At 45.8% G+C, this 13,042-nt stretch overlaps 1 protein-coding gene across 2 annotated transcripts in view; it reads left to right on the top strand.

The window, feature by feature from the left end:
• LOC138292312 (fidgetin-like) overlaps positions 1 to 13,042 on the top strand; it is a 221,211-nt gene that overhangs the window by 192,249 nt on the left and 15,920 nt on the right. For both annotated transcript variants that reach the window (XM_069230854.1, XM_069230855.1), the window contains one exon: positions 2,933 to 3,076. In XM_069230854.1, the coding sequence (XP_069086955.1) occupies positions 3,025 to 3,076 (52 nt within the window). In that variant the 5' untranslated portion in view covers positions 2,933 to 3,024. The remainder of the gene's footprint in view (positions 1 to 2,932; positions 3,077 to 13,042) is intronic.

The raw sequence follows: 13,042 nt of genomic DNA, 5'->3' as shown, positions 1-13,042 counted from the left end.
TCGACCTAAGTATGGATGCAAGTGAAACTAATCTGTGGAAATGCATTGTTTTAGTAGGAATTTCAGGGGTGGGTGTGTGTGTGTGTCTCTGTCTCTATCTAGAGGGTCACTGAGTTAAATCCTGATTGGTGCTCTGGGAAAAAATAATGTGTATTTAAAATGCTAGGTGGTCCCAGCCTGTGACAGTAACACAAATAACTAGTTTTAAAGTATATTATGCACAATAGAACATAGGCTACACATTTTAAAACCGGCATTTGCAATGCAGTGGGTCTTGCATTTGCTCGAGTTAGAGATATTGGCGTTGTAAATTCCTAGATAGACTTTTCTTGTCACATAAATTGAAAATGAAAAGTAAAACAGTAGACATAAGAAAGACGATTCAAAGCGCCAGAGCCGGTATGAGCATGAGCGCAAAGGAGTGACACACAAGGAAGAAGAAGTTTGCTCGCAGTCATACGTATCGGCAAACGTGCAATTATCCACGTAACAGGTGTGTGTCAAAGTCAGTAACAAAACCGCCCCAAGGAGGGGAAAACGTAAAGCATTTATCAATGCTAACAAAGGATTTTTGAAAGGCAAGCCCATGAACGAGTGATAGTGATGGACGTACGGTGGGCGTGGTTAAAAGCCCACAGATAGACTACAACAGGCCAGAGCACTTGCACGCTCAACCTAAAAATTTATGGGCTACACACGGTATAAGATAAGCTGTTGCAGAATGTGCAAAAAAGATTTTAAAGAAAGCATTTTCTAGTAATCTTTGAAAAAAGTGTGTTTTTCTTTTCCATTCTCCTAATACTCCACCCTACCCTGTCTCCCTTGGAATGCCATGTCATCTATGCAGCCCTCGGACACAGCTCTGAATGCACTTTTTGGCCTCCAAGAAAATGTGTCTGAGTACCCATGATTTAGAACCAGTCTCCGTACTATAAATGAAGCTTCTTTACCAGGGCACTGCACTCTGAAAGGGGCTTCTAGAAATGGAACCAGGACCTCCAATGGCGTGTAGGAACGTCCTGCTGAAGAAGCCTCTTCAGTGAGGCACAATACTGCATTTAGGCTGCCCAAGCTAAGCACAGTTTCTATGATGGGGTCTCCAGACGTGGACACAATCTTGCAGAAGACTGTTCCAGCACGGACACGATCCTCAGGAAGGGGCTTTCAGGATTGGCACTAACCCTCCTAGGGAAGCCTCCACAATGTGGGGCAAACCTTCAGGGAAGCCGCCACGCCTACACTCAATCCTTTAGGGTAGGTCTCCAAAACTGGGCACAATTACACAATAAAATCTTCCAGAATTGGAGACTACTCAACATGAGGGCCCCAGGGCTAGAAACAATCTACTGATTACGTGATCTCTAGGTGTGGCATTCCGAACTGGCACATTACGCCAGTATAACATGCAAACTATCTTTTTGATGTTCAAGGGATTTCTGTTTATATGTTAAAATGTTCATGGTACAAAGAACCCACGTAGCCTTCCTTTGTCCAGCTTCTTTTAGAAAACGCAATGTCCGGCTTTTGAATAATCCTGCTTGGTACCGGAGACCCCAACAGATAGATATTTGTGCGTGTGTGTACGCATGCATGCGTGTGCTGTTGCGTGTCTTCTGAATACAGTATTATCCTCAGCCCCTTCAGTTCCCTCGTCCCATGTTGCCCGTTCACCAGCAGTGTCCGTTTAGCCTTTTGTTTGCTGTTCCGCCATTCACGCTGTTCGGAAGCGCAAAGGTTTATTCTCAAACAGGCTTAGCCCGAGGCCGTGAAAACTGATTTAATTTCAGGGGATTTTTTTTAATTCAATGTGGGAGTCACCTTTTGTCGAGCGTTTACCCTCCATGCACCGCAGCGACAACAAGCGCCTTCAAAGAAATTAAAATGAAAGCCCTTTTCGGAAAGGATCACTTTGCTGCCATTATCTGACCGCTTAGGGGTCCGCGGCACATCAATATGGGCAGGCCAGGGGCATGTCGGTTAAAGCCTGCGCAGAGCCTCCATTTAAATCCCCTTGCGTAGGCTTGGTGCCCCGAGTGCAGTGGCCAGTGGTGTATAAGTCAATTAAAGCAGTGGCTAATCTGATTGTGCTGTGGTCACAAAGTGGCTTAGAATATCTGCTGAGAGTGAATGCTAAAATCCTCCTTAAAAAAAAAAAAACACCCTCCTACTCCCTTTGCATTTCCTTCACCACACATTCCCTTGGGGTCTTTGTGAATAAGCAAAGGGGGAGCTACGCGGAGAGGAGGGGGCTAGAGAGCAGGCCAGCAACAAAAGGCCTGTGGGTAGCCGTGGGAGGGGAGGAGGTGGAGGCAGATGTTGCTGAGGCTTGTCCTTGTTTTGGGATTTTGGCCAGAGGGGACTGAAAGGCTTGGTGCAATACATGTACTTTGTGTGTGTGTGTGTGTCTGCATCTCTGTAATATGATCAACCTAGAGATGCCCCTCCTCTTCTTCCCCTCACCTACCGCCTTCCTCTCCAAGGCTGCGATGAAATTTGGGAATTTATTTTGCCCCTCAGCAAGGCTCTCTGGCCTGTCTGTCTTCATTAGTTCAAAAGAGACGACCGATGAAGGGAGGAATGGTGCAATTAAACTTAGTTAAGCTGCAGACATTGATGCGTTATTAGCATTCCTGAGCGCTGCTATGATTACTTACTCGTGTGGTTCGGATCGGGTCCCCTCTTTGGTACTCACCCATCCCCCAGACGAAATATTCTCAAAGTGTCTATGAAATCAGAAAATGTTTTTATTTGTTGTTTTGGGAACTCATGTGAACGTTGGGGGTGATATTAATGCACACTTTGACAGTAGACCAAAATAAGTTCTGTGTGATTTAAAAAAATGCAATGAAAATGCACATACGAGATTGCAAGAGGGAAGAGTTTAGGAAGTGCACTGTTGGGTTTTTAATTTGTCCTCGTGGTTGGTTTGCAGAGCATCTGGTGGCCGTAGTCCGACAAGGAAACCTATCCCGGTACAGAAGGCTTGGCGGTTGCTCTTCGGTTGGATGGCGGCATGCCATTATAATGGCAGGTGTCACACTGGCATCTCAGAGTGAAAGCTACATAAGGTGCCGAGGTAAGCCATAGCTGACAGTGCATGTGCGACAGTGGCGCTTAAGTCTGATCGTGTAGAGTGTCTGATGGGGTGGTATAATCAAGATGATATGAGCAGGACAAGTGTCAGGCAAGCGATACCCTCAAGTAAAGAAGTAGAATGCGGCAAGGCCAGCAGGACAAGTGTCTGCTTTGGTAGCCTTGAATAGTGTGTTGAATGGGTGATATTTGGCTAAATAAACTACTGTGTAGCTTTCACCTTTGTGAAGTAAACCACAGACTAGCGCTTCATGTATTGGAATGGAGCGCCGAGGATCTTTCGTAAAAGACCTGAGTGTCTGTAAGGAGGAGGAGGTGGCTGTGATAGTGTGCATCTGAATATGTCTGCCATTCAGCCCTATGAGTTAGGCCGCAGTGTGATGGAGTACATCTTTCAGTGTACCACAAGGGACATGGATAAAAACCACACCTCTATGTACAGGACCCGGAGCAGCAGAAACATGTTAAAGATGGTGCACACTGGTCTGGTACTTAGCAGGCACCATCATGATCGCCTTTCTCCAGGTGTCGCCATTCTGCTTTGGTTCCCAACAGAGCCAGGTGTCTAGTTGCCTGCTTCAAAGTCTTGATGGCACATTGTGAATGACTTAGGTTACAAATAGAGGATAGTTAAGAAGACTTGTTGAGATAGAGTTCCCATAATCCAGCAGGATAAATCACTAAACTGATAAACATTATGTATCCATTGGTTTGATTTACGGTTTTTCACACACATAACTGAAAAGTACCGACTGTAGCCATTAAAAGGATCGGAGTGAGATGCTAATCCAGCAGCTTGGCCTCCTAAACTCTGTTGTCTGGGATGTGGTGGGCTCAAAGCATCTCCTGCTTTAATATGTGCCCATGGGGATCAGGAGAAGTCTGCAAAGGAATTCACTCTTCAGAAGCACTGCTTGGGCAAAGGTCTGTATCTTCTAAACAATGCTCCAGTCTGGAGATAACATCAGTTGATGAATGCTTGAAATAAGAGGTGAAGGGAATTCAAGTACCTCCTTTCTGTCAAATGCCTCCACTCGAAGTGGGCCGTTATGTACAGTAGTTCATGTTACCAAACATAGTTCAGTTGTGAATTTGGTGGTTGTTACCACACCAATCTATCCACCTTTTTACCCCTCCATCAGCAGTTTTGATATGAAACAACCCTCGACAATGTGCATTGTGGTTTTGATATTTTCCTCGACTCGAATACCCTCAGGGGCCTGGTTGCTGTTATTAGTAGTTTGTTTTGTCAGGTGCTGGCCTGCTATAGGCATCCCCTTGCTATGCTGAGGAGTAGGTGTAAAGGTGTTCTTGAGCTACCCGAACCCCTTTTTGGACATTGAAGACATCTCACATGTACTGACAGTTATTTCAATGGGCAGCTCTTGTGATCACTCAACAACGCATAGTCAGGATGACATATTAAGTTGTGGGTCAGGGATCCGGGTCTACAACATTTTACATTATAGACTGTCGGCTTTTGGTGTTAGGTCAAATGTATGACGACAAAAATAAGTACTTGGTGATGTACTGAACCTTGTTATCATGTAAGCTTTTGCTAACCGGAGCACACTGACAGCTTTTTGACAGTATTTACAGCCCCACTTTCTTTGAGAATGCAGAATTGAGCAATGGTCCCTTTCACTGCCAGGATTTTCGTGGATTTCTATGAAGAAGAGGAGATCTCTAAATATATAGGCACATATTTATACTTTTTGACGCAAAACTGCGCTAACGCAGTTTTGCGTCAAAAAAATTAGCGCCGGCTAACGCCATTCTGAAGCACCATGCGGGCGCCGTATTTATTGAATGACGTTAGCCGGCGTTAGCCGCCGGCGCCGTCTGGTGTGCGTTAAAAAAAACGACGTACACCAGGCAGCGCCGGCGTAGGGGGATATGGGGCTTGGGCGTCAAGAAATGGGGCAAGTCAGGTTGAGGCAATTTTTTCGCCTCAACCCGATTTGCGCCATTTTTTTTCACTCCCAACCCCCATAGAAATGACTCCTGTCTTAGCAAAGACAGGAGTCATGCCCCCTTGCCCAATGGCCATGCCCAGGGGACTTCTGTCCCCTGGGCATGGTCATTGGGCATAGTGGCATGTAGGGGGGCACAAATCAGGCCCCCCATGCCACAAAAAAAAAAAAAAAAAACACTTACCTGAACTTACCTTAATGTCCCTGGGATGGGTCCCTCCAGCCTTGGGTGTCCTCCTGGGGTGGGCAAGGGTGACAGGGGGTGTCCCTGGGGGCATGGGAGGGCACCTCTGGGCTCCTTCAGAGCCCACAGGTCCCTTAACGCCTGCCTTTTGCAGGCGCTAAAAAACGGCGCAAAAGCGGGCGTACGTAATTTTTTTTGACCCGCCCACTCCCGGGCGTGAATTTTGCCCGGGAGTATAAATCCGACGCACATGCCTCGGAGTCGATTTTTTTAGACGGGAGCGCCTACCTTGCATATAATTAAAGCAAAGTAGGTGTCCACGCTAAAAAATGACGCTAACTCCATGGACTTTGGCGCTAGACGCGTCTAACGCCAAAGTATAAATATGGAGTTAGTTTTGCGTCTAAATTGCGTCAAAAAAAATGACGCAATTCCGGCGCAAACGGAGTATAAATATGCCCCATAGCGTACATTCAAAGAAAGATTGAACGTTTGCCTTGCACGGTAAAATTTTACACAGTTGAAGCCCCAGGTGTCTGTTTGAGGTATCACTGCAATGAGATTCGGAGAGAGCGCCCATCATTTCACGTGGGTGCTTCCCAAGTCAAGCACAGAAATGTGGGATTTGCACTAAATTTAGCTCCCTTTGTTTCCTAGAAATATCCAGAAGCCTGAGAATCAGCTGCCATACAGCTCCCCAGATTTTTCTACTCGTTCAGATGGTGGCAACACTGGACATGTTGTGTTCCTTTACAGCACACTAAGCTTGCAGCATGCATGCATGCACCCTATAATGAAGTGTCATAAAAGGAGCAGTCCACTTTAAAGTACTTTCCAAATATCAGTCATTTGTTGAACCAGAATAAAATACCTACCAACATCCTTGCAGCGAATTACGTGGTCTTATCCTGTTACATCGGGAGTGGGTTTTCTCTGATCGGGTGTGTAGTGTCATGTACTTCTGTCTGTACCCCAGTGCAAAATCCCCATAAATTTTATTTTGCGAAATTATGAGAAGTTTCACAAAAGTTACACAAATGGAAAGCTTTTATTTCAGTATGAAATCAAAGATGAACACAGGGACGCACTTTGTGCTGAAAAAAGTGCAAAAAATATATGTGCCATGAATATCAGCTGCTACCGTTCTAGTTGTTTGGGTTTTTTTTCGAGCTCCTACAGTATGTGGCGTAATTTCAGGAATTTCACTTAAAAAGCGTAATGTGAAATTACTCCTGTGCTTACACTGGAGTAATGGAAATTTTAGCTGGACCTAGCTTTTCCTGCTTGTGTGATGCCATAGCTGAACCACCAGGTGTGCTATGATGGTGCCTGCATAGGGTGTTCTGGGGCATATTCAGTCACACCATGATATACTGGAGAGAGACACATCTAGTTGCTTCTTATGGGGCTCATCATGTTTTTTTGTCTATAAACCTTATTGACCTATGCATCTTTTCAGTGAACTTCATTTGGAAATGATACGCTAGTTTCTGGATGGAAAAACATTTTCGATTCCCTCACACCCATTCATTTACCCCTACAAATATAAGATTTCTAATCTACGATCACAAGTCTGAACAAACATCAATCTAGAGAGAAAGCAGTCAATAAAGCCACACTAGTTATATTATTTGTGAGCCATGCCTTCCTCCAATCCACACCCTCCCGGCTCCCATACCTCTCCGAGGAGCTGTACATAGCTTTAAGTGGTACAGTCATGAAGTTGGGAGAGGCTGTATTTCTGTTTGATGTCCTGCAGGGGCTGGTGGGACTGAAACAGCTTCACCCTCTTCCATTATGTGAACATAGCATCTATTCTGGGAAGAAAGACTGTGTTTAGTGTAAACCTGAACAACTAATGTATTATTGAGCAGGTAGCCACGTCTCTGACCCGAAAGTGCTTAGATGTCTAACAGTAGAGTGTACAGACTTTGTAAAGAAGAGATTATGTTGTGCTCTCTGCTGCCAGAGAGAGGATGAAAATGAAAAATGTCCTAGCTAACGTAAAGGAAAGTTTCAATTCTGTTAAGGACACGGGTGCTAGGACTATGCATTTCTTTCTTCACTTTTTATTATTCAGCAGGTTCAAAGATTAAAAAACACTACATATCCCATGACTCAAGAGAATGTGTCCATGACAACCCTAAACCAATCATATCACAATCTGCATGTCCATGTAAATCCATGCCTCATAAAGTCCTTCCTTTTTTTTCCACTGTAGAAAGTTAAGTTCTAGCAGCCTAAATTTGTTTTGAAATCAGATCCTAAAATATGATACAGACTATTAAACACTAAACACTACCATATCCGGTAACTCTTTGACATTCTCACATTACCTGAATGAGATACTAAGCGGTGTCAAGACATCACATCTCTGGAACAACTCATGTTAATAAGGGGAGAACTGTTATAAACATAGTACATACACAGCATAAGCACATTTCACGGCAAAGGCATTATTATCTTTATAATTAAATACTGAATAAGTGATATTACCTGTAAAATGAAACCGTCTCATTACAAGTAAACACCACTATATCCTCAACATATCTGTGTAAGAACCAGCAGATGGAAGGGAGATCATATGCATGTTAAGGGTGGGATATTCCTCGCCTCTGTGTCTTTAATAGAATTGAAACTTTCCTTTGAGTTAGCTAGGACATTTTTCATTCTATGCCAGGACCAGATGCGAGGGGCTTATGCATGTTAAAAGTTTACTCAACACCAGCAATGCGGCTTCATGGATTGGTTTAAAATACAATCTTATGAAAGTGAATTCCGTAAACCAATCTGCTGCGTTCATAATGTCTTCCAGTCTGCCACGTACGTGGACGGCCTTGGATTCCATGACACCACTAGTCGAGTGGGCTCCAAAAAGATGCGTATCAATCCTCGCCTCGATCCATCACACCCACCCGGCAATGGAGGGGGATGCAATCGCCTTCTACCTGGCAGTCTGGGCTTAAGACACCTGCCCCGCAGAGTTTGGGACAGCTATCAGACATAGGATAGATTAATGACCTGGTATTGGTTTTGGTCCTTCTAGATTTAACGGTAACCCCTTCCGGCGTGAACCCTCTTGTTGTGATATCCAAAGCCCTGACATCAGAAACGGTCTTGCAGGATATAATGCAGAGGAGCATAGCCGACTTGGCTGATATCTCTTTCTTAGAGAGATATTGATCATCCTGCCAATCTGAAAGCAGACGTCGGACCTGACTGACATCCCATAACCCCGAATATCTGGGTTCCGGGAGCCTTGCCATTCTGATGTCTCTAAGCAATTTACAAACCCACGGGTGTTCCCCCTATATATTATTGATGGGAGGATGGCCTGCTGAAATTGCAGAATGGAAGGACCCTACAGGATCCAGATGTCTCTCCACACACCAACCAGTCCATATTTGTGAAGCTTATTTGTACCTCTTGGCCGTGCCTGGGTCCATTCTTGTTGTGTGAGCCTCTTAGCTTCGTCTGAAAGTCTGTTGTCTTGACATCTTCGCCTGAAATTCTCCAAGCCATGAGTGTCAAAGGACCTTGCAGCACCAAAGGATGTGAACAGCTGCCAGGATCTTGAAGGATTCCTTAGACGATGGTAGCTTCACTGGTTCCATCCATGAAAGTTCCAATAGTGTGGAGAACCATGCTTGCGATCTCCAGAGTGGAGTTATCAGGGACGTTCTCTGTCGTCGGACTTGAGCTGCCACTCTGGGAATCAGCAGAAAAGATGGAAACACATAGACCTGCTTCAGTCTTGAAAAAACGCATCCACCACCAATGTCCCTGGTCTGGTCTCCAACTGACGTGATTGGGGAGTCGGCATTCAGTCTGGAGGTGAACAGGTCCACATTGCATGCACCCCACTTGTCCATTAGAGCCTGGAAGACTGCTGGATCCATTTGCTGGAGTCCTTGAAATGTCTGGAGGTCCAGTCCGCCACTGATCTTGGTGATCTTCAGGTCTCGTAGCTTCAGTGTAGCTGATTTGGTGTCTATCAGGAAGCCCAGAAAGATCATAGTCTGTGATGGGGTTAACTTGCGCTTCTGCCCATTGATTAACAAAGTCTAGTTCTCATAGGAGTGCAATAGTCGTGTTCAGGTGGGTCAATAGTTGATTATGAGACTGGTCCATCAGGAGGATATCGTCGAGGTAAATGATCAACCTGACCCCCTTTGTCCGAAGGACCTCTTCTGCCGGCTTGAGTTCTGTAAAGCACAATGGTGCTGATGAAAGACCAAACTGGAGAGACTGAAACTCGGAAATATGGTTCCTTCACTCAAATTGCAGGAAGTAGAAGATCTAAGGAGGTGTGTGCCCTCCATCTTGAAGTGGCGGTATATCAGCCACTTGTTGAATTCTCTCAGATTTATTACTGGGCGAAACCTTTTGTCTTTCTTTTCTACTAAGAAAAGGTTGCTGAGGATCCTGTGGGGATTGTGTCGATCACCAGATAGCCACCTTGGAAAGTAATTCCTGTTCTTCAGATTCTATTAGCCCTCTGTCCTGCTCCCAAAAGATCAATAGTCATGGTCTCAACTTTTGAACTGGAGTCCCATAGGACTCTGTGGAAACCTTCCACTGTCTCCAGCAGCCATGGACCTGAAGTAATCTCTGCCGACTTGTGAGCAAAGAGTCTCAGCCTCCCTCCCAGCTACTGAGGGGAAAAAACGTATTGCTTACCATTAAAGCCTGTGGGTGCGTTAGCTACTCCCTGGTAGCACGACTGGCCCTGCCTCTGCCGCCTCCACGGTTGGGGAAGAAGGTGCCCTGTTTGGCATCGTTATACCTGTTGTTCCTGCAAGCTTGACTTCTGGCGGGGCCTGGAGCGGCCAGAGGACCGACCCTTGCCTCTTCCGACCCCATAGAAGACCTTCCCAGGGAATATCTTCTTGATCAACATTTGCGCTTTGTACAGTGCTGAGAAGGTGGATTCAAATTTGCCTAAGTCCTTCACAAAGTGCTCTCCAAGCAAGTGGCCCTGCACCACTGGTCCTGCTTCTGAAGACAATAACTTCCAAAGTTTAAGGTCAATCTTAATCAAAAGGAAATGTCACCTTTAAGCAGAAAGTGCGCAGTTGGCGTTGCCTTAAAGGCTCAGCACTGAACCTGGGACAATCTTATTGGGTAATGGGGAGCCTGATTGACTAGCCTGTTCTGCCAATTCTATAATTTTTGTTAGGAGTCCCAAGAAGTCTAAAAGCTTATCCTGACATGAGCTTCAGGAGCAGTCAGTCCCTTTCTTGGGATCTTTCATATATTTGACAAAAGGTACATAATTTAGGATCTATAGCTGGAGTGGCCACAACCTTGCCTTCAAGAACCGGTCTAGGGCTCTCAGTGATGAATCTTGCTAGCCACATACTCTGCAACTTTCTGGTCAGGGAGCCACTCTGAAGATCTCAGGTGGTAAATGCTATCTGGCTCAAACATGTCAGTGCCGGCAGGATTCCCTTTTAAGGATCCTAAGGCAGGTTGTCCCAGGTGCCAGTGTCTACCCGAATCGCTCCCCTCTTCTGGGGAGCCATCCTTCTTTGGGTCTCCCTCCCTGAGCTGAGAGGGGGGGGGCTCTGTTTCGGGGTCAAAATCTGGAGCAACAGCATCCCCAATCTCCCAGGGTAAAACATCCTCACGGTAGGGTAGATTCTTTAACGTGTGCGCACTCTTACGAAGTCTTCTCTCAGTCCATCGAAGCCTTCCAGGTGCCCCGTGTCACTTTTCAGGGCCCTCGTAGAGCCCATCGCAGATAGACTGCTAGGTCCTACCACCATGTCTCTGAGGATTCCAGCACCAGTGTAAACTTGGGACATGAGTTTGTCCACGCTCTCCTGCAGTGGAGCCAGCACTTTTGCAAAGGCCTCAGAAAGGAGCTTGTCCACCCCTGCAGAAAGGTCGCACTGAGGGCGCCATTCCTCTTCAGAGGCCAGATTGATGGAATATTCGTGATCCCTCTAGAAATCTATTATGCAGGGTGAGAGCACCAGGGAAAATAATTTGCTTCACAAAAAGTTCAAGGAGGGAAGCCCCCCTCGAAGGTACTCAAGTTGGGCAGAAGGAGGTCAATGGGTGACGTAATGGGAGATGGCTGAGGGCCTATGGAGTCTTACGCTGTGCGGTGTCAACGCGAGGGTTGGTAGGGAGTGCAACTTGCGGTGAATCCAATAGAGACAAGGGTATCACCGACTCCTCCCTAGCGTGTGTTGCGTGCCAGCCGAGCTATGAGAGAAGTTGCACTGCAAGGGGCCTGCGACGCACCTAAGTTCTCCGGCGCGAAACCGTGCCACCGAGGGGAGCAGCACGGGATACCGAGGCGCGCTAGGGCCGAAGCCTACTGCACATCTAAATGCACACAAGCCGGTACATAGCGCAGCTGTCAAATACTATAATAAACACAGCTCTAAAACCCCAATATCCACAGAATAACCCAGAGGCATTAAGGAGCGAGGGATTTAACTGACTAGCAGCAGTGCAGAAAGAGGAAGGACTACGTGAGGCAATAATTTATATGGACATGCGGACTGTGATATGATTGGTTTATGGGTGCGTTCTCTTGAGTCATGGGATATGTAGTGTTCACTGTTATTTTTTTATCTTGGAACCTGCTGAATAATACAAAGTGAAGAAAGAAATGCGTAATTCTCAACTTCTGTCCTGACAGAATTCAAAGCAGGGAATAAGTAAAATAAAGCCTATCTATGCACAGATAGAATAAAATCATGCGGCCAGGAGAAACGAAAAGCAGAGTAACCTGAAAACAACTGAATGTGACATACAAAATAGCTTGCCTTATAGGTGCACTTTGGTTGGTCAAGTGGAACTTGAAGTAACCAGCTGCTCTGGTAAGTTCTGAATGTAGCAGAAAAGTGCCCGCGCCATTGCTAGATGCTTTCATCCGGCGAGTACTTGCACATGCATTACACATCAACGCTCAGATGTTTTCTCCATGTGCTGCTTCTGTCGTAGCCTTCTCCTGTGCTTCCGTGTCACTCAGTGCCTGATTCTTTTTCCATGTGCTCAGTCGCGGCTGCTGGGTGACCTGCTCTTGCCACTTGTCTGTTATTTTACTAGGCTGTCCTGCCCGGACCCCGTTGCTTTTCTTGTAGTCGTCCGTTGTCGCACTCATGTCCCCGTGTGTTGCTTTATTTGTCATGCATTCTGGCGTTAGTCCACTCCTCCTCCCAGTGCAATGCTTGACTCGTCATTGTCTTGCTCTCATCCCAGTATATTTCTTTTCTTGTACTCCTGGCCTGGTCTTATCGCAGTGCATTGCTTTATTTGTCTTTTCGTCCTATGTTTGTCCTGTCTTTATCTCGGTGAAGTGTTGATCTTGTAGTCCTATTCGTTGTCCGTCCTGCTCTAATACCTCATAATGTGTTTCTTTTTTTTTTTTTTTTTTTTTTTTCAGACTGTCCTGCTCTTATTCCCGTTGCATTGCTTTATGTTGTCTTCTTCCTGCCTCAGTGCATTGCTTTTCTTTCATCTTGTTGTGCGCCTGTCATGTCCCTGTCCTAGTGAAGCGCCTTGTTCCTGTCCTAGTGAAGTTATAGTTTCGTGTGCCTGAGAGGGAAACGCGTATGGCCCCTTGGCATCCTGCAGGCATGACTATGTCTGGCCAAGTTTGCATTTTTTTAAAACTTTTTTTATGGCTTGGGTCCTCTCTCCTTATGTTCCAATTTATATTACTTTTAACGGAACCATTCCTAGTTCCATATTGGCTATAAAAAAAAGACCCCATTCGCCCACCCAACTACAGTCTTACATGAGCTGTCAATCAGCGTTGCTTTGTTGAGGCTTG

The sequence above is a fragment of the Pleurodeles waltl genome, chromosome 4_2 (assembly GCF_031143425.1).
Source record: "Pleurodeles waltl isolate 20211129_DDA chromosome 4_2, aPleWal1.hap1.20221129, whole genome shotgun sequence".
In the NCBI taxonomy this organism is placed as follows: domain Eukaryota; kingdom Metazoa; phylum Chordata; class Amphibia; order Caudata; family Salamandridae; genus Pleurodeles; species Pleurodeles waltl.
The sequence above is the reverse complement of the archived record's forward strand: the minus strand, read 5'-3'. Positions and strand labels throughout refer to the sequence as shown.